Below are 19553 nucleotides of genomic sequence, written 5' to 3'. Positions count from 1 at the left end.
TTAAAATCCTCCCGAAATATATCACAATATTCCAATTGAACCCTCCCAGAATATCGTCGGTGCTAAACACCCACGTTTTGCGAGCAAGAGATGGCCGCATGCCAATTTCCGGTCGTCGGGCAAAGGCAATTTTGTCCCAAAAAATTCGTTTCCTCGATTCAGTTGATCCGAAGTCACACACTAATGTTAAAAAAAAAAAAAACAACCTCAAATGCCCTGTTCAGAGAATATAAACTCTGAATTAGAACTTACTCGCACGGGATCGGCTTGTTGAATTCAATAGTTCCGTAAGAGTGTTATAAAGAGAGAAATAGAAATAGTACTTTGCCTCCACTAGAAATATTGTATTAACGGAATAAAACACCTTTTAATGATTATGTTCCCACCATGCCCGACTCTCCTAGTTTTGAGAAAATCCACCAGATTCCCTCTTAAAAAGGCCTGCGTCGATGGTACTATAGAGGCTGACATATTCTTCTTGTCAGCCCACTGCTTTTAACGATATAAAAATAGCAATTATCATCTTATTATAAATGAATTTTGAGAAACAAGTTCATGCTTTAACTAGTTCCATGGTAAGAGTCCAATTTTATTTTTATTTTTTATGGCGATGGTGTATAGTTTAATTTTTCTTAAATTGAGAGACATTGTTTGATGTTCGAAAAGTATCTATTTATATGTTCATAGTCGATTGATGAAAATTTAATTATCATAACATTTAATAGCGATTCAAATCGACACGATCTTGAAATGGTTCCGGGAAAATCGGGGCTTTTGGATGTCTTTTTTACGTAAATTCTCGGTTGAGAATAACGTAGCTTTTCAGTCTGCTTAGGCTTGTAACTTGAACCTAGTTTCTTTTTATTTTTTATTGGAACGGTTTAAAATTGAAATCTCTAGCAAAAAAAAAAAAAAAAAAGGAAAGAAAGAAAGAAAGAAAGAAAAACATATGAATCGACTTTTATGTTTTAGTTTTTACATAATCAAAATCTAACGGTTCACTCGTATTTTTTCTATTCTATTCACAGAAAAAATTCACAATACATAAATGGCAGCACGTATATCAACATATAACCTCTTTCGTGATTTTCGCAAAATTTAGAATACATTTCATATTTTATCGAGAAGGTAAAAAAAAAAATCCCTTTTGCTATTGATTAATGGCAAACAAGCATGCCCTATCCAATTAAAAAAAAAAGGTTGGTGCTTTAGAATTTATAATTTTTGTACTTCAATAATTAATAGCTCTTTTAGGGACATTCATATATTAAAATCAAAAGGACCCCGAGACAAAGCAGTCACTTTTGGCCGGAAAGCCGGTCGAGCATGGGAATCATGTTGAGCTTTGACGCCTAAAGTCAATTGGGTAAATCATTACGTTATGGACATGCATGAGCACCCACAGTGTATCTTTGTCTATCTAATTATTTCTTCGTTCACTTCTGCTTTTTATCTTTTGCTTGATCTGAATCTTGCAACTCACATGCTTTAGTTTATTTAAATTCGAATCACCCAAAAACGTAACAACATCCGGATACGTAGATTCGTGTATAATTCTTTTACAATTTCTAGAATTCGAACGCTAATATAAATTTTCATAGAAAAGTGAAAATATCTGGATATTGCCGTCTCATAAGCTGCGAGACGAGGAAGGAAACGGCGAGTACCAAACTAGTTCAAAAAGGGCGATGCTTTCCCTCACATTTAAAATATGATTACTAACCTTTTTTACAAGAGGTATGGGACACATATCAAGCCTTAGTATTGAGTGATTTTCGATATCTTTCACGCTAAAAGTTAGTTCAAAATGCGGGACTTTCCCACATGTTTGTGATATTTCACAGCCGATTGGAGTTATCTCTCTACTCGGTCCATCCCACGCATATGTATTAGTTTTATTTTGATGTTAAATAAATGGTCAAATGACAATAAAAATCCTCATCTATTATCCTCTTTTCATATTCATTCCTACCCTTTTAGGTTACCAAAATGAAATTTCACCCATCGCATATCAAATCTATCTTGAGATTAGATTCTCTCCGAAAACTATATCTTAGTTACTTTTTTGACATTTAAGGTTTTTTTGGGAAAAAAAACTTAAATGTCCTGTTCTTATTTATTAAATAATAAATGTATTAAAAACGGTTAACATAAAGTCAAATAAATCTAATGGAATGTTCCATCTTACAAATGATGATGAAAGCTCCCGAGTCATGTTTAAAAGATTGGGATAAATTTGGGACGGTGAAAATGTATTGAAATCTATTGTTCCATCCGGCTTAAAAAGTTCAACACTCGTTAGAAAAAAAAAAATGTCACGGGCTAAACCTTTTCGTTCATTTACAGAAATTCGTTTGGCACGATGACCATTTTTTTTTGTAAGATTTTGTGCGTGATTTATGACGAAAAAACCAAATTATTATTCCGAAAAAACACCTAAACTCTTTCCATTTGATCCAGGACAAAACATAATCAAACTAACACGAATAATAATCTAATAATACTCTCAACTCTCTAGTTCCTAGGACAAGGCCCACCGAATGGACCGGTGGACCCTCCTCCACTTTAATAATGCCCATCTCAAAAGAATTTTGTAAGGACTTTCCTTATCTATCCTCAGGTTACTCCCGTGGGGCCCACTTCCCACCTCGGCAGGGAAACCGCGATTTGATCGTACCACTTCTTTCCTGGGGGCTCGCTCACTCGGGGCCCCACCGGCGTGCGACCCTCGGATACGAAATCTTGGAGGTGGGGCCCGCGCCACGTGTAGGTTCGCTAAAGCAGGAGCACCGGCCGTCCTATGGGCCTGCCCTCACGCTTTCGCCTTGAAAAGACCACACCGGGGGTTGGCGTCCTGCACTGCCCAAAACTCAAAAAAGAAAAAAAAAAGGAAAATGTTTTTGCTAATTCCAAAGACAAGCGTGCGAGAGAAAATACGGATGCGAAAGACAAGACCTTTGATTGGTATCATAATTTAAATTATTAGAGGTAGCCAATAATTTAGTATGGAAACATTTCGAAGATTCCAAAATGATGCATTTCAAAAATTTAAAATTTAAACATTTCGAAATTCCAATTAAACGTTATTAAATAAAATTATTTTATTCTTTTGAACATAAGTTATGCAATCGAAAATACATTTCTTTATTTTTGTACTTAACATCCAATAAAAAAAATTCAAGGTACAAGCCACCCGGAGATGATAATTAGAGGCGAGCATGGGCCGGATGGGTAGGTTTCAAATCTAAAACTCGAAACCTATCCTGTTATAATTGGTTCACAGCCTTTTTGAACCTAGATTTAGCCTTTTATCGTGGAACCCTGTTTTGGAACCTACCAATTTTTTGCGGTCCGGTTCCAAGGTCTACTAAGAACTTGTTTTTTAATTTTTTTTTTCTGATTTCATTTTTTTCAGCAAAATAATATGAGTAGCAAAGAAACGATTCAAAGTAAAAGATGAATAATAAAACTCACTATCCGCTATTAGCAACAATCCCTATACACGAGCAATAAAAATTACAATCAACAAAAAACAGAGTAGGTAAGGTGAGCGAGACTAGATTTTTTAAAAATCGGTTCCAAAACCTTTCCGATTCCCGAGTGGATCTTCACTTGGAACCGGGAACTAAACCGGTTCCCAAAAATTAGAACACGTACCTGGACTTGCTTTTCGGGAGATCCGAATAGGTTTTCGGGTAGACCTAGTTCGATTGCATACCCTTATCGGCAACGACAAGTCTTCTAAATGTATGATATTTACATCTCAAAAGCAATATAAATGATTATTTTGTGTTTATTTTGGTGTAAGAAAAGAAAACCCGACCCTTTTTACCTGTCTTTGAGATTCATAATTTTCAAGAACATTTATTTGCAAATTACATAGAGTTTGAAAAATTGATTAATTTGGGTAAAACCAAAATAAAAAATGCGTGCGGTCCAAAATTCTTTTTAAATTAATTAGAGAAAATTTCAAATGAGGGTCAAAAGTATCATCGTTTTCTAAAAAAAGAGCTTCAAGTAGACTTTGCTTTAAGGGCCAAAATTATTTTCTTTTTAAATTATTTTTAAATGAATTAGAGAAATTTTTTCGCTTTTTTCTTTTCATTTTTTGCTATTTTTTTCTCTATTTGTGCCTGCGAGCTCTCGCCGGCAATTGGCGACCTCACCCAAACCCTCGTCGGCCGCACCTCGCCTAGATCTAGCAAAATTATTTCATGAAAGATTTGCTGAACCGTCTTCTAATACTCTAGTTATCTCTTTGCTCTTTCTTGAATCGACGTTTTCGGTAGATTGACTCTTGCTCGTATGCGGCTATTCGTGCCTCGGCACCTCTTTCTATTCAAAGGAGTTTCTGGGGTGGCTATATTAAGGACTCCTCCGTGACTTGTCCCTTTTTTATCAACTACATTTTCGTGAAATATATTCTTTAGTTCTGTGAGAGAAGCGGCGGGCGAGAGTCTAGGTGAGGTTGCTAGCTATCGATGAGAACAGAGGAAAAATATAGCAAAAATGAAATAAAAAGAAAAAAGAAAATAAAAAATAACGAAAATGTCCTTGATTAGATATTTTTTCAAAATAGTAAGGCATTGCAAACTTTTCTTTGAAATAAAATTTATTTTAGTCTTTATTTAAATAAATAATGAAACTTCATGCTTTTATTTAAATTTTTTCGCTGGATTTGAGACATCCCTGTTTTTTGTTTTTGTCAATACGCTTTAGTGACATTATTTTCAAACATGTGTGCAGTGTACCGGGAGAAGAAAACTATTTTTGAAATATCAACCTTGCATCCTTCAACATCGTCATCACCATTCGATCATCATCAATTCTGCGGTGAAGGGACCCTCCTTGTCAATCCAGCGGTGGGTGATGAACGAGGGTCATGCCATGCCCCAGGTTTGCTGTTTGGAGTCACATGCAGTCAAATCGTGGCCGTCCAATCGATGGGGTTTGACATCACTACCATTTCAGTCAACACTGTGTCAGCTTTCCCCAGAAAGAGAACCTCCTTGAAAACCGCAGTGCACCACCCAAACTACTTTCCTTTCTCTCTCTCGGTAACCTGATGGCTGCTTCGTTCATGGCGATTTTGAGATGTTCTTTTCTCTGCATTGTGGTCTCCTTGCTTATTTCACTGCCCACTCTTGCATTTGCTCAGTCTTCTTCTTCTTCTTCTACTGATGTTGAGCTTCTCCTGGGAAAGATCAAAGCTTCACTACAAGGTGAAGCTGAGAACATCCTGCTCTCTTCATGGAACGCTTCAGTGCCTCTGTGCCAGTGGAGAGGGCTCAAGTGGGTGTTCTCAAACGGGACTCCTCTCTCTTGCAGTGTGTCGTCGCCCCATTGGGCCAATGCCTCCCTCTACAAGGACCCATCTCTCCACCTCCTCTCTATTCAGTTCCCATCGGCCAACCTCACTGGCTCACTGCCCAGAGAGCTCGGCGAGTTCTCGATGCTGCAGAGCCTCTATCTCGGCGTCAACTCACTGAGTGGGACCGTCCCTCTTGAGCTCGGGTATAGCTCTTCCCTCTCTGACATCGATTTGAGTGGTAATTTGGTGAATGGGGTTTTGCCACCTTCTATATGGAACTTGTGTGACAGACTTGTCTCTCTTAGGCTTCATGGGAATTCCTTATCTGGGTCTCTCCCTGAACCTGCTTTGCCTAACTCTACTTGTGGTAGCTTGCAAGTTCTTGATTTGGGTGGCAACAAGTTCACTGGAGAGTTCCCTGAATTCATCACCAGGTTTCAGGGTCTGAAGGAACTCGATCTTTCGAATAACATGTTTACAGGTGTAATCCCCCAGAGTTTGACCAGTTTGAACCTTGAAAAGTTGAATCTTTCGCACAATAATTTCACTGGGGCATTGCCGGTGTTTGGTGGGTCGAAATTCAGCGCGGATGCTTTCGAAGGAAACAGTCCTGGGCTTTGTGGGTTGCCCTTAAGTAGTTGTGGTGGGGGTTCTAGAATGAGCGCCGGCGCAATAGCCGGAATAGTGATTGGTCTGATGACCGGGGCTGTGGTCTCCGCTTCATTGTTCATTGGGTATATGCAGAACAGGAAGAGAAAAAATAGGAGCGAAGGTGATGATGAATTCGAGGAAGGTGAGGATGATGAAAATGGAGTTACCGTCGGTGGTGGTGGTAGTGGCGGTGAAGGCAAGCTTATTTTATTTCAGGGCGGTGAGCATTTAACATTAGAGGATGTGCTGAATGCAACAGGGCAAGTCATGGAGAAGACTAGCTACGGGACGGTGTACAAGGCGAAACTTGCCGATGGTGGGACAATTGCTTTGAGGTTGTTGAGGGAGGGAAGCTGCAGGGATAGGAGCTCTTGTTTACCAGTGATTAAGCAGCTGGGAAGAGTTCGGCATGAGAATTTGATCCCTCTTAGAGCTTTTTATCAAGGAAAGAGAGGAGAGAAGCTCCTCATCTATGATTATCTCCCTGTTAGAACTCTTCATGATTTGTTGCACGGTATGCCTCATCTCATTCTTGTCTTTCTCATTGATTTTTGTGATTCTGTAGTCTGGCCCGTCATGATTCTGAACTGGAGAAAGTGAGTAATTAGATATGAAATCAACAACTACATCAATATGCAAATTCTACCAACTAACGTCTCTTTCTTCTTCCGTACTCAAAAAGGCCTCCCTGTCTAGCTTGGTGGAAAGAAGCTTCATGCAGATGTGGATTTGTAATTAGTTGAAGGAAAAGCAGGTGCTTGCTGTAAATTTATAGTTGCGTGGTCCATGAATTGTCAATGATGATTCGCGGGTTTGGAAATAAGCATGAATTTTCCAATATTCCTTGATAAAAGAGACATTTAATATGAAACAGAGTATAACAAATTTTTCGAGCATTACCCTGCACCCTAATCACGCTAAAGATTCATCTTTCTCTGGTGTCATGATTATAAAAATTAAGCTCATAATTCATGCCAATGCTAAAGGGAAAGAAAATAAGAGGTCAAAATCAGGGAAAGAGAAATCATTCTAGAATCTGCTATTTGCACACAACTTTCTTTGAATTGCAAAACTGCCCGAAGTGAACCGCAAGTTCCCCGATACAATCTAGTGTAGCTGTTAATTTGTTCATCAGCTGAAGGGGGAGAGAAGCTTGTGGTATTACTAGGGCTAACCTAATCTCAGTAATATTTTGGTGATGTAAGGGCCTTAAGGCTAATGTTAAGGTAGAATAGCATTAATGTTATTAATGCTATTCCACCTTGGTTTGATCCTATAGCCTTATGTAATTGATGTTCCGTCACTAAAATGTCACCTTGATTTCCTGAGGACAGTCTTTTTTGCTCCCATCTGATCCAATCTGTCTCATGGCGGTGATAAAAATGTTGCGCTCTTAAACTCGATCTTTGTTGTCCTATTGCCATGGCAATACTATTTCATTTTAGTGGAGTTTCTGACTTTCAAAGCTTTATCCTTGTGATATTTCCTTTATAGAAGAGAAAAAGAAATTATCTTTCTGTCACTTATGAGAAGGAATCTTTAGACAGTCGCAAGGCTCGTAACAAAGCTATCAGCCTTTTGTACTTGACAAATATTCCGCTGGTTGTGCCAGGCCCCCTTTGCCCAAGTAAACCGAGGACCGGAGTAATTAGGTAGCATGGTTATTCAGTATATGCTCTATCAAACTGCAGAATTGACAAACCACTATTGATCTTTTTTGGCACCATTTTGGGCATGAAGTTTGGTCTGGAATTAATGAATATTATTATAGCTGTGTATATAAGTCTTTGCTATGATTTGAGGATAAGACCAGAAATAGAAGCATCTTGAAACGAAGAGTAAATTTGGATAGAAAGCAAAAATGGGAAGTTTACGTGATCTTTGAAAGATCTGTGTTGAGGTTCTTATGTCAATGTCGTGTGGGATAAGTTTGAAGCTGATGAAACTGTCTTAATCTTGATTATTGAACTCAGAAACCAGGGCAGGGAAACCGGTGTTGAACTGGGCCAGGCGACACAAGATTGCGCTGGGCATAGCCAAAGGACTGGCACATCTTCACACAGGCCTTGAAGTACCAATCACTCATGGAAACATCAGATCAAAAAACGTTCTTGTTGATGAATTCTTCGTGGCCAGGCTCACTGAGTTCGGGCTTGACAAGCTGATGGTCCCTGCCGTGGCTGACGAGATGGTGGTACTCGCGAAAACTGATGGCTACAAGGCACCGGAGCTTCAGAAGATGAAGAAATGCAACTCCAGGACAGACGTCTACGCCTATGGAATACTTCTGCTCGAAATACTCATCGGCAAGAGACCCGGGAAAAACGGCAGGAGCAGCGATTACGTGGATTTGCCTTCAATGGTGAAAGTTGCCGTCTTGGAGGAGACAACGCTCGAAGTCTTCGACGTGGAGGTCTTGAAGGGGGTCAGGAGCCCAATGGAAGAAGGGGTTGTCCAAGCGCTGAAGCTTGCTATGGGGTGTTGTGCCCCAGTGGCTTCGGTGCGACCCACCATGGACGAAGTCGTGAAGCAACTTGAGGAGAACAGGCCGAGGAACAGGTCAGCCTTGTATAGCCCTACCGAGACGAGGAGCGAAATCGGCACGCCTTTCTAAGACGAATCTTTCGGAAGTATCTCATGATAAGTATTGACTTTTCTCGTTTATCTCGATATGGTTTTCTTATATAGGAGGCATCAGTAGTTTGTTGGTGATTTTCTTTGCTATAGTCGAGGCAGGCTTATCATAGGATCAAAATCTATAATTGTAATGTAGCTTGAGTGGTTTGAAATGCTAGAGAAAGACTTGGCTTGTGTGCCAGAAAATGCTTCTATCGCATTACCGGTGATTAAAATAGGGAATTGCACTACTGGTCCATGTAATTTTTGGGGGATTTATTTTTGGTCATATTGTTTGTTTGGTTGTCATGGACTAATGCCCGGTTGTGACGGTTTTCGGTCAGATTTGTTGCATTCCCATTAGAGATTTTTCAGAAATTGCTAAGTCAGCACGGTAATCACTCGAACAAATTGTGCTTTATTCCTCGTACTTTTAGGAGTTGATCAATTTCAATCTTTTTGGTTGGTCCAAAATGACGATGTGCCCGCGACGTCGTCAGATCTTTAAACAAGCATACTCTCTTCCAACATATGATTAGAGTGAGTTGTGTGTCCTTGGAAAGTTCATGAAGAGCAGTAACAATGAATTCAAAACTAGAACATCTGGGAAGAAGACATGGTTTCATCTCTCTATCTCTCTCTGTGTTGCGTTTTGGAGGACCTTCTGAGTTCTTATCGCCAATGGCAGTCTTTTCCTAGAATTACCTGATAACCTGGTGGACTGTGGGAGTTCCTAGAACGCTGACAATGGGAAACAAAAGCTTGAAAGTACAGAAGTCAACTGAACTATGTTCTTTGCATGGAGGAGTAGGTCAACGACTTATTTCTTCCAAAAAAAAAAAAAAAAAAAAACAAAATGGAGACCCAACCCAACTCCTAGACCTCTCTCGACAAACTAAAGCATACCTTGAATTGAAAAGATAAAAAAAAAAAAAAATTGAATCCGCCAAAATTTGTCTCCACTGCCAAAGAAATCGCTTGTAGAGCATCATCCTACAGGTGGAGAGACAGATCAAGTTTTTTACTTTCGTCCTTATCGCCAGCCTCAAAGGCCTGATCTTGATGCGCTTCGTGACGGGAGAGAATACCTCCGTCGATGCCATTGCACATCACGACGCTCCTTCGCCAGTCGAGCAAGCTCGGGTCGCCGTCTTCGGGACAAAATATGCCGTTGCCAGACCAAACCCCGCCGCCGTACACGGGACCGCCAGCGTCGAACCTAGGGGCGGCGTCGGATCCGAACATGTCCGAAGGCACCGTGTGGTGAGCGGGCAAATAATGGGGGTGGGCGGAAACGCAGAGGGAAGGACTCAGGAATCCTCCCACGTGATGGCTCTGAGAGAGGATCAGCGGCGGGGTGGCGGGGGAGAAGTTCCTGGCTAGGAACTCGGACGCCCTTTTGGCCTTTCTCGCTTGCGTCCTCTCTTTCTTGTGCGCATTCTGGTGGCCTCCCAGCGCCTGGGAGCTGTAGAACTTCCTAGAGCAGAACAAGCACGGAAAGAGTCTGGCTCCCGGGTCCTCTCGCATGGAGTGAGCCAGGCTCGCTTTCTCTTCATCTTCCATATCTGAGAATTAATGTCAGATTGTGGGTTGGGAAGGGAACCGAGAAACAGGGGGGAAGGAAGAAGTCAATGAGATGTTTGCAAGAAGATGAGAATTCATAAAGAAATGGGGGGGCAGTGGAAGTGTGGGAAGTGAATGGACCGAATGGCGAATGTGGGTGGTCGGTTTTTATAGGGTGATCTGATCGAAGAGTGGAGGAGAAGAAGTTCAAACTTCAGAGGGACTTTAAGTTTTCTTCTCTTTAGAGAGAGAGAGAGAGAGAGAGAGCGCTTTTTTGGAAAACGTGAAGCGTCTCTGAGTGAAGATAATTTAATAGGAGGGGAAGACACAAGTGAGTGTCATGGGCTTGGGAACAGAAGAGATAAGAGAGAGAGAGAGAGGTTGGTGTTCATGAAGACCGTTTCTGCATGACAAAGTTGATTGGTGGAAACCAAATGGTTTTTTGGATTGGGAAATGGCATCTCTTCACCTGACAGCACATATCCTGTTTCGGACTGTCATGGGAGGCCCTTGGTGTTTTTCTCTTTTCTTCTCTTTTTAATGTTAACCTGGATAACTCTCCAATCTCTCCACACTAATTTCCCACATGATGTTCATCAATTTTACCAACTTCAAGAATAATAGGTTCGCATTTTGGTTAAGTGACCCCTCATCACCCCCATAATGATTCAGACTTGCAAGTTCTGTGAAAGATGCAAAGAGGGGGCAATTCTTGACTTCTTCCTTAAATCCACAGAGGGGGACCTCGTATTTCTCCACGCTCTACAGAAGTGGCGATGTGAGACTGTGGATGAGAGAGAGAGAGAGAGAGATTGTATGAAAGAATGGGGAGTCAGACCATCTCTGACGACGATGGAGGCTTGGAGAAGAGATCCAATGGCCAATGTTGGAGGATTGGGTTTAGCTTACAAGCTACCGTCGGCGAGTTCTCTGCACTTGGTCCCCCCTCCCCCCTCCCTCTCTCTCTCTCTCTCTCTCTCTCTCTCTCTCTCTCTCTCTCTCTCTACTGTGTAAATCCGCTGAACTTAGATATAAATGGGGGTGGGAGAGAGTTATGGGACTGAAAGAGCAGCTGGTTTCTGCGTGCCTCATCTCCACCGCCACCCCTGGCGTCGATTTTGTCCCCATGCAGCATGGCAACGCATGATGCTGACTCGTTTCGTTCCCCCGACATGTTTCCGTACACGTGGCCACGTTCAAGAAGTGGGTTTTAAGGTTTTAAGGATTTTTAGATTTTATTTGGAGTTTCAGAGCTCAGAGAGAATCAAACTTGCCATGAAACTCAGCAATCGCCCCAGAGAGAGACCCCAAAATTGGAGAGACGAAAAGCTTACCAGGATTGTCGTCTGATGCCACAAGCAGCTCTCGCTCCAATCAAAGCCCCACTAAACCTCTTGAGCTTCTTCTGCTCCGATCTGCAGGTCTTTCAAAAAATCACGGTCGTGCAAGAAATCTGCACTCTGTCTCTTCAAAGTGATTTTGTTCTCAGAACAACCTTCGGATGCAAGAAACGACGACAATGTGCCCGTGTAATCACGTTTGGGTGCATCGTCTGAGATCTAACCGGTGACCGCTAGTCAATTTGAGGGTATAATGGAAACATCTCACTCCACATATACAGAGACATGAAGAAGATCCGGAGATGGAAGTGCATGGCTGACAATGCAAGAACCATTTGCTCCTACTGCCGTTTGCTCCGGCTGAATGTTTACTATAGTGAAAATAGAATAACTACAACAACAAAAGGGACTCGAGCCTTAGATCTGTACAAATTGAATTCATGACTTTGGGCAAGTAGTTTTCCGTTGCTAAAAGGCATTGGTAGACCGTACTCTTGTGCAAATGCTGCTAAGAAGCCGATATCCGGAGGTGAGCACATTTGAGACAGTGACCGCCGTCAATTCAGGCACAACCGAAACATTTACTAAAAGAGAGGAAACTTGATTCTGGTTGCTCAGGCTCTTGAACGGGTGTTCGATGGGGCAGATGCTTAAAGAATGCTTTCACCGCTCCAGTCACTCCATCCTCGTTCTCCATGGCCTTGGCAAGCTCCAATGCACGCTCTTTCACCTGGCATTTCTCTCAGGTAAGTACATTTTGCTTCAGCATTTAATGAAAACGGCAGATATCCAATGCCTTCCGCAAAGAATTGTAAGCACCGAACAGCAATTATTTCTTCTTGTAGATTCTTTTCCAAGAGAAAGCTTTCCAACGACTGGGAATGGAAAACAATTAATTGCTACATATCGTTGTATCTGTGGCCAGGTAAAAGGGACAGTGGATGTGAGATTTAACAGGAGTCGAGCATGAGAAACATTGGCTTCTCTACTCAACAAGTTTGCATGCTTCTCATGAGGCATCCAACCTATAAGATCACGGAAAGTTTTCCCACCTACAGAGGGAGGATATTGGTCAAAGTCCTTTCTTCAGAAAGTTCCAAGGAAAAAGACGAACCAAGATATCGCGCTAATTGCTGGGCTGGCTTTGGTCCCAGCTTAGGGCCGTCAGGCTGAATATGTTGAACAAATCACAAAAAACCAATAATTTACTGGACAGCCTTGAGCAAGTGGATTTATCAAAGAACTCTCAGCATAGCTAAGATGCAAACTAAATGCGTGTTGTTTTAGTCTCTAATACGAATTCCAGTAAATTGTTGCTTCAGGAAACATTCTAGGGCTGATAATTGAGCATTGAAATTATGCTCAAGCTCAGTACATCCACATAAAGCTCTTAATTTTTTCTTTTGCTGGAAATAAATTAAAGCTGTTAAGACTTCCCAGATGCTTGAAAAAGCTAAAATCATCCCATTCAGCCACAGAACTGATTGAATCGGGCAAAAAGAAAATGCAATTCTTACCTTGGGTTCCAGCATAAACCTTATCGCATCAACCAATTTGCGATAGGAGAATTCATCAACCGGTATTGGCAGAGGACCTACACCTCTGGCATGTACTCGTTCTCCCCAGAAAGGTTGATCGCCAAAGAAAGGTACAATGGTTGTGGGGCACTGTATAAGGGCAAGAGAAAGGATAGGCTATTATCAAGCAAAGTTTCATATCAAACTAAAATAACTAAATGATAAACCCTGAAACCCTTACAGCAGCTTTTAGACCAGCAGCTGTTGTTCCAGCACCACCATGATGCACCTGAAATGATAGGACAATCAAGGGAACGACAAATGAGCAGATAAACTCTACTTATGAAAGGAAAACAAGAAGATCTACTTATAGTAAAGCATGGAAAATTCCACATTTTTGAAGTTGATATTCTGATGAAGAATCTGCCATGAGAATCATATCAGCTTGAAGTACTAAAGGCAACACAAATCGAATAGATCAGATGAACACATTTTCGGATGATATGAGGAGATCAACTACAAAGAATATAGCTCAGGGTAGCAGGTTCAGCAAAACTCTTCAGTGATGGTAGTAGTAAAGTGGCAAAAACCAAACTGGAAAAATGCATCTCAAGAAGCATAAGTCCCGAAATTTGTAATTCATAAACGTGCTTCCATTGTTTTTAGAAGGCCAGGCCAACCAATTAAAGCCTCGATCCACTTTAACATATCTCTCAGCCTAAAAAGTCTTATGGGGCAAATTTCAGGGTAAACATCTTTCATCTGGGAACTGTTGAAGTCAAAACAAGAGAAAACTCAAGGGAAAGTCCTCACTATACATAGAGAGGGTGGGTCATTTTTGGATAGCTTTTCACTCGGCTCCCGAAAGGCAGTTGAAAATTATACCCTTTTGGCATGACCCTTTGCACAGGGATCTTCATTTATAGTTAATCATTAAGAGGAAGTGCTTAGCTTTGTAGCATCTTTTACTGAACACAGAACAGATTGGATTGCCAGATTCTGTACATATACTTGATTGAGCATTAATTTGCAGGGCAGAAACCAAGGCGGCATCAGTCAGCCATACCAACATCTATACAAGCGGTATCAATTTGGCCTCAATGTTGGGGCCAAAAACCAAGTCTAACATCAGAAAATAGAATACTACAAGGATATGCAAGAAGCATGTTATATCTGACAGAAAAATGAGTATGAATGCAAACGCATCCATGCATTTCTAAGATTTATGCAGCCCACAAAACACAAAACGAAACAGTACACAATCCTCACCACAGCCTTGCATTGTAAAAAGAGCCAGTCATGAGGGCAGTTGTCCAGCAGGTATATAAAGTCCTTTGGTTCTGGCACTGAAATATTAACAAGATATTTGATTTCAACCAGCAGGTGGTCAACTCTGGTGGAAATGATTGTAAAGTAGTGATGGAAGCTATCAGAAAGCTCTAGCAGAAGATTGTAACATGGATGATGGAGCCAAATGGCTAACGACTTACAGTTTCCAAGACCACCCCATCCTTTGTTGATGATGCCCCTCTGTCCAGTTTCTTCCAATGCTTGCACAATAATCTGGGTCATCTTTTCAGGCTCTTGAACAGGCTGACATTTGCAAGACAAAGGCGGAAGCAAGGTTTCAACTATCAGGTCAGGAAGTTTGGCCCAAGGATTCAACTTCCCAAGTACGATCAACATAGCACAACTCATCAACTACTTAAAAGAATACAATGTCCAAAATATGTCGTCACAAACCTTGTGTGTTTCATCAAATATATGAAATGTCAATAACGAAGGTAGGAATTTCCTCAGTTACATGAGTAGCTACTCTGGATAAGTGTTATGGGTGATAGTTTGGTGTGAAAATGATAACTAATAAATTGAATGTAAAAAAGGGAATAAACTCACTAGGCTACCAAACCCAATATATATAGGCTTTTCACCAGCTTTGAGCCACTTTACTAGAGGCTCAGGAGGTTGATAGTTTGAGGCGAGATCAAGGAAACAAAACCCAACCACGTCAACTTTGGGTCCCCAGTCTGCAAATGAAACGCAATGCCAAGATTGATTAGAATCATTCCTAGGAGCATCTTCCAGGTCATATAGCATATCTACTCTCAGTCATCCAGCCAAAAAAGAAACGAGATTCATTACGGGATTCAAGATGCAAGTTCAGTAAGAAAAGAAGTTTAGTAATCCCCCAACCTGATGCAAACAAAGTGGGACTTTTTTCATCTATTTTGTATGGGATCATATGTTTTGGCGGCATGGCCGAGTGGTAAGGGAGGGGACTCCAAATCCTTTTTAATGAAATTGATAACAAAAAAAGGATGATAATTTGGTTAAATAACGTACAAGATCACAGAGAGTAGACACCTTACCCAAAAAAAAAGATCACAGAGAGTAGATGTAAAGGATGCTAAAGAATGCATTTACATGTATCTTCAATCTACCATGGCTAACTTGCGTCAGTTGAAGGCTACTGGCTGGTGAATAAAACGACAAAGAAAAGAGACGATAAAACCAAAGAAAGGAAGGAGGGGGGGGGGTGCTAAAAGAAATGTAAATAGTATATAGAGCCAAAAGAACATTAAATTGCAAAGAGGAAACAAAAATTACAAAGGTATCTGTCGGCTTAGGAAAAATGAAAAAGATCCAGAAATCCAATAAAGAAATAAGCAGTACCAGCTATGTGCCCACATACCAGGATGACAGCACTGCGTTCATTTACAAGGACAGATATAGAACCTAAACCCCATCAGCCACAGCAAACACCATAAAATAAAGAATATATTGCTATGTATGTCACTACCCAACACACGACAAAAGATGACAGGAAAAGGAAACTAGAGACAGCATGCAGCAAGCAATATATATTCTTACTGAGTTTCAGTTCAACAGTTACTCTATTTCAAATGCATTACAGCTAGTGGCAGCAAAGAGTGAGATTTGGGTTTATCAAGCAATCACCAAATCAAGTACTAAAGATGCAAATTACAAATATCTTAAACCACCTTTTGGCTTGGGAACGAGGTGAGGGCTCCATATGTATCCATAAGGCACGTCAGTATCAGAGCCTTGTGAACCACTCAAATATGTAACAGGACGTAGCTTTAGCTTCTTCTTCCTAACATCATTTATCATGTCCCGTATGCCAAGCCAAATCAAGGAATCAACAATCTGGTAGGACAGCTGGTAATTCCAAAGAAGGCAGACATTAGCTGAAGATAACGAGAAGAAACACACCAAAGGTAATGACACTTGATGAAATTACTCTGTATCCAGCTTGCTGCTTAACGCGAGATAGAGGATGTGGGAATTCGGTAGTCGGTCTGGCGAAAAATAATGCAATGAAAGCACAAAATTGGGTCAGGAAGCTTCTAAACCATTTTCTTGAATGGTAACAGGCAGAAGGAAATGTGAAAAAGCCATTGACTGAGATCTCTTGAAAAAGGTGCGGAATATGTCGAAATAGACTACTAAAGGCAATAAAAACAAGACTTACGTCCATGGCATAGTAAAAAATATATGAAGTGGTATCTTTAAAGCTTCCGCCACATGAGTATGTCCTAAAGAAGCATCAACCAGGTTAGACAATTCCGTAAAGTATAGGAATCAATAAAATCAAATCAAATTAAGTGAATAAACAAATAAGCCATGGCAATGCACTTCGTTGTAGTGATCTACTGCAACGAAAAGAACTCAAAGGTTGGGTCAGGAAGATAATGAAAAGTAACATATTTTCCTAGAGATAATGTTTAAACGTGAGGGGAAACCCATCATCAACCACCATGCCGGATAAATTTGTGATAAGGCTGACATTCATAGTCTCTGTCACTGAACAGCCCCCAAAGAGAGTATACAAGAAACATCAACAAATGATTACAAATGAAACAAGTATCTTATAAAGTTACAGATTCAAATGTTTCACGAGGGAAGCTAGAGTAACTATTAGGGTAATTTCGTTTCGTGGAAAATGAGCGATTTGGAAAACATTTTCCAAAAAATGATTGCTTATGTCGTTCAGAAAAATTATTCAAAGGAAAATGTTTTCATCATCGATAACAATTCTATGCCTAACTATTTTCTTAGGCGATGAAAATTTTTTCCATTTATTTATTTTTGTAAGCAATATAAGCAATTATTTTTCAGAAAATGTTCTCCAAATCACTCATTTTCCACAAAACGAACGCGCCCTTAGTCTGATATGCCAAACATTTATGTCATCACACAACAGAATGAACAACAAGGTACACATCATTTGTACTTAGACATGCTCAGAAGCCCACTGCCCACTTCCGGAAACAATTTCAAGCAAAATCAATACCCTCCGAACTCATTGGCAGCTGGTGTGATTCACAGGGTAAATCAACAAACCAGAAATGAGGGACTAGAGTCAATAGATTTTTCCATCACATAAGTGGAATGGTAGTAGCCACTTTAGCAACCTTGGATGCACCATACATCCAAACTTTTACTAAATTTGCGATATCCTGAAAAAAGTGAACTCATATAACCTTGATGAGATCAAACTAATTCTGTGTCACAATTCTCCACTAAAATGTCACCCAGAACCTCATATTTAAAGAAACAGCTCAAAAGCACATAAGCTTTACAGCATTTTCCTTCTTCATAGTCCAGTAAAGAAGAATTTTATAAATCACCCAAAAAAGCCTATAAAGTTCAAAGCAACTAGTCAAATCTGCCACAGCAACCGAACACACAATAAAGGCATCATATGACAGTCTTCACAACAGCAAAAGATAATGAAACAGCTGGGACAAGATCTAACCATACGCTGGGGGGTTGGCAATGATGGCATCTGCTTTGAATGAAATGCCAGAATCAATATCTGGATCCTTGCAAGCTGGAAGTAAAGAATATATAATGTCCTTTATTTGATTACGTTGGATTGGTATCTCTGAAGGCCCTGATGGCAAAAAGCCCTTGTTTTTAACCATGTCTGCTCAACAAAAGTAAAGAAAAATCAATTAAGCAGAAGTTGGAAGAAAAGATAGAATCTATTGACAGACTTAGAAAATTCAAGTCCGATGAGGTAATTCTACTTACTACAGGAGTTCTAGGACAAAACCATCTCATCCAAAAGAAGCAAGCTTTCTTCCTCTAATATTTATGGTTTCCAATGAAGATTGATGCCAGCAAATCAAAATCAAAATCAAAATAGCATTTCAAGAGACTTTGAAATATTTCATTTCTATGTAATATGCTTTGCCCTTCCAGAACAATTTACTTTCCTCACGAATGTCATGCATTATTTCCAACTGAAGAGTACTGAAGATTAACAACAAAAATAGAAACAGAGACTTGAATTTTTGCATTTAATTCAACGACTATAACGAGCAAACAGTCCATTTACAAAGTCCAATGTATTATATAGAAGCCAAATACCACTTTTACGCTTGCTTGTTAGAGCGCACAACAAAGAATACATCATTATTCCGTTCCATATGTAACAGTACTCGGAGATATGCAGGTTAGGGAGAGGCAAGGAAGGAGGAGACCAAGATGTCCTCGAGAAAATTTAAGTCAAGCTTCTCCTCCGAGAAATGGAATGTACCAAAACAATGCCAAGCACATCAGGAAAAAGCAAAGTATATGACTACGATATATTGTCTTAATGCATTCCATCCCCATGCTCCATCAAAAACTAACTGTCTTAATGCATTCAATCTCCATGCTCCATCAAAAACTAACTAAACCATAGGTCACAACTTGGCCAATTTAACTTTTTCCTCGTACTAAACATAATTACTGAATATGTTGACGAAGTTTACCATAACATTAGAAGTCCAACGGAACAGCAAGCAATTAAAAATGGATTACATAGACCAAATCTACTCAGACAAACACACTGTCGCCCTATGAAATACCATGATTCTGCACAATAGCAAACTGAACATGAAAGAAAAGGTATGGAATACTTACAACCAGCGAGAACTTTCGGATCTCCTCCTAAAGGGAAAAACTCCAACCCAGCAGTTAAAACAAACTCTTTAAAGTTGGCATGGGTCGCTAATCTAACACGATGGCCATAGTCCTGCATGCAGATGTTGTACCAAACAAAAGTTTGACAAGACTGATCAATGAGATAGCACAAAATTGACATTGTCATGCTTCATAAAGTGACAAATGAGCAACCCCAACTTATGAAACTTTATAAGAATAGGAAAGTGAGGCAATCAATTAGGATGATAGAAAAACAAGTCTTGTGAAGAAAACTAAATTACTTTTGATCAATTCAGGCCTCTGCTTCTGCGACAGCCATTTTTGCAGTGACCTTGCCCCTATGCTCCAAAGTTTTAATCGGGCAAGTCCACATGATCTAATTCATCTATGGTAACATAAAAAAGAGCAGGAAAATTTGCAGTCTCCAAATTTGCCGAAGAGTCTCCCAGAAGGGAGCTCCTACTCTCTCATTATACTCGTCATTTAAAATTGACTCGAAGTTGACAGCTCCGGACTGCTTTCCAGCAACTCTACTAGCTTATATGGTGCCTCAGATACCAAACTAATATGTATAGGTCCCCTATCTTCTAGAGACGCATT

General features: G+C 40.3%; 3 protein-coding genes across 5 annotated transcripts in view; 1 reads left to right on the top strand and 2 right to left on the bottom strand.

Moving 5' to 3' along the window:
* Positions 1–4899: 4899 nt before the first annotated feature.
* LOC115753356 (putative kinase-like protein TMKL1) lies at positions 4900–8887 on the top strand. The gene is made up of 3 exons (XM_030691928.2): positions 4900–6476; positions 7936–8740; positions 8782–8887. The coding sequence occupies exons 1-2, from the start codon at positions 5066–5068 to the stop codon at positions 8574–8576; spliced, it is 2052 nt and encodes a 683-aa protein (XP_030547788.1). The 5' UTR covers positions 4900–5065; the 3' UTR covers positions 8577–8740; positions 8782–8887.
* Positions 8888–9340: 453 nt separating this feature from the next.
* LOC115753379 (zinc finger protein 6) lies at positions 9341–10184 on the bottom strand. The gene has a single exon (XM_030691959.2). It carries the CDS (start codon positions 10139–10141, stop codon positions 9572–9574), a length of 570 nt encoding a protein of 189 aa, XP_030547819.1. The 5' UTR covers positions 10142–10184; the 3' UTR covers positions 9341–9571.
* A 1549-nt stretch (positions 10185–11733) lies between these two features.
* The window catches only part of LOC115753346 (sterol 3-beta-glucosyltransferase UGT80A2), an 11021-nt gene continuing 3201 nt past the window's right edge, over positions 11734–19553 (bottom strand). For all 3 annotated transcript variants that reach the window (XM_048271494.1, XM_048271496.1, XM_030691913.1), the window contains 11 exons: positions 18933–19044; positions 17779–17949; positions 16492–16555; positions 16261–16318; positions 16001–16178; positions 14895–15025; positions 14489–14591; positions 14268–14344; positions 13240–13287; positions 12999–13148; positions 11734–12211 (listed from right to left, as the gene is read on the bottom strand). In XM_048271494.1, the coding sequence (XP_048127451.1) occupies positions 12044–12211; positions 12999–13148; positions 13240–13287; positions 14268–14344; positions 14489–14591; positions 14895–15025; positions 16001–16178; positions 16261–16318; positions 16492–16555; positions 17779–17949; positions 18933–19044 (1260 nt within the window). In that variant the 3' untranslated portion in view covers positions 11734–12043. The remainder of the gene's footprint in view (positions 12212–12998; positions 13149–13239; positions 13288–14267; positions 14345–14488; positions 14592–14894; positions 15026–16000; positions 16179–16260; positions 16319–16491; positions 16556–17778; positions 17950–18932; positions 19045–19553) is intronic.

This window comes from Rhodamnia argentea, chromosome 1 (assembly GCF_020921035.1).
Source record: "Rhodamnia argentea isolate NSW1041297 chromosome 1, ASM2092103v1, whole genome shotgun sequence".
Taxonomy (NCBI): Eukaryota; Viridiplantae; Streptophyta; class Magnoliopsida; order Myrtales; family Myrtaceae; genus Rhodamnia; species Rhodamnia argentea.
The sequence above is the reverse complement of the archived record's forward strand: the minus strand, read 5'-3'. Positions and strand labels throughout refer to the sequence as shown.

Excerpts from the sequence above, each read along its gene's own strand:
- LOC115753356 (XM_030691928.2), top strand. The coding sequence starts at position 5,066 with ATGGCTGCTTCGTTCATGGCGATTTTGAGATGTTCTTTTCTCTGCATT. Across the intron at positions 6,477-7,935 it reads TCTTCATGATTTGTTGCACG|AAACCAGGGCAGGGAAACCG; the intron begins GTATGCCTCATC and ends TATTGAACTCAG.
- LOC115753379 (XM_030691959.2), bottom strand. The coding sequence starts at position 10,141 with ATGGAAGATGAAGAGAAAGCGAGCCTGGCTCACTCCATGCGAGAGGAC.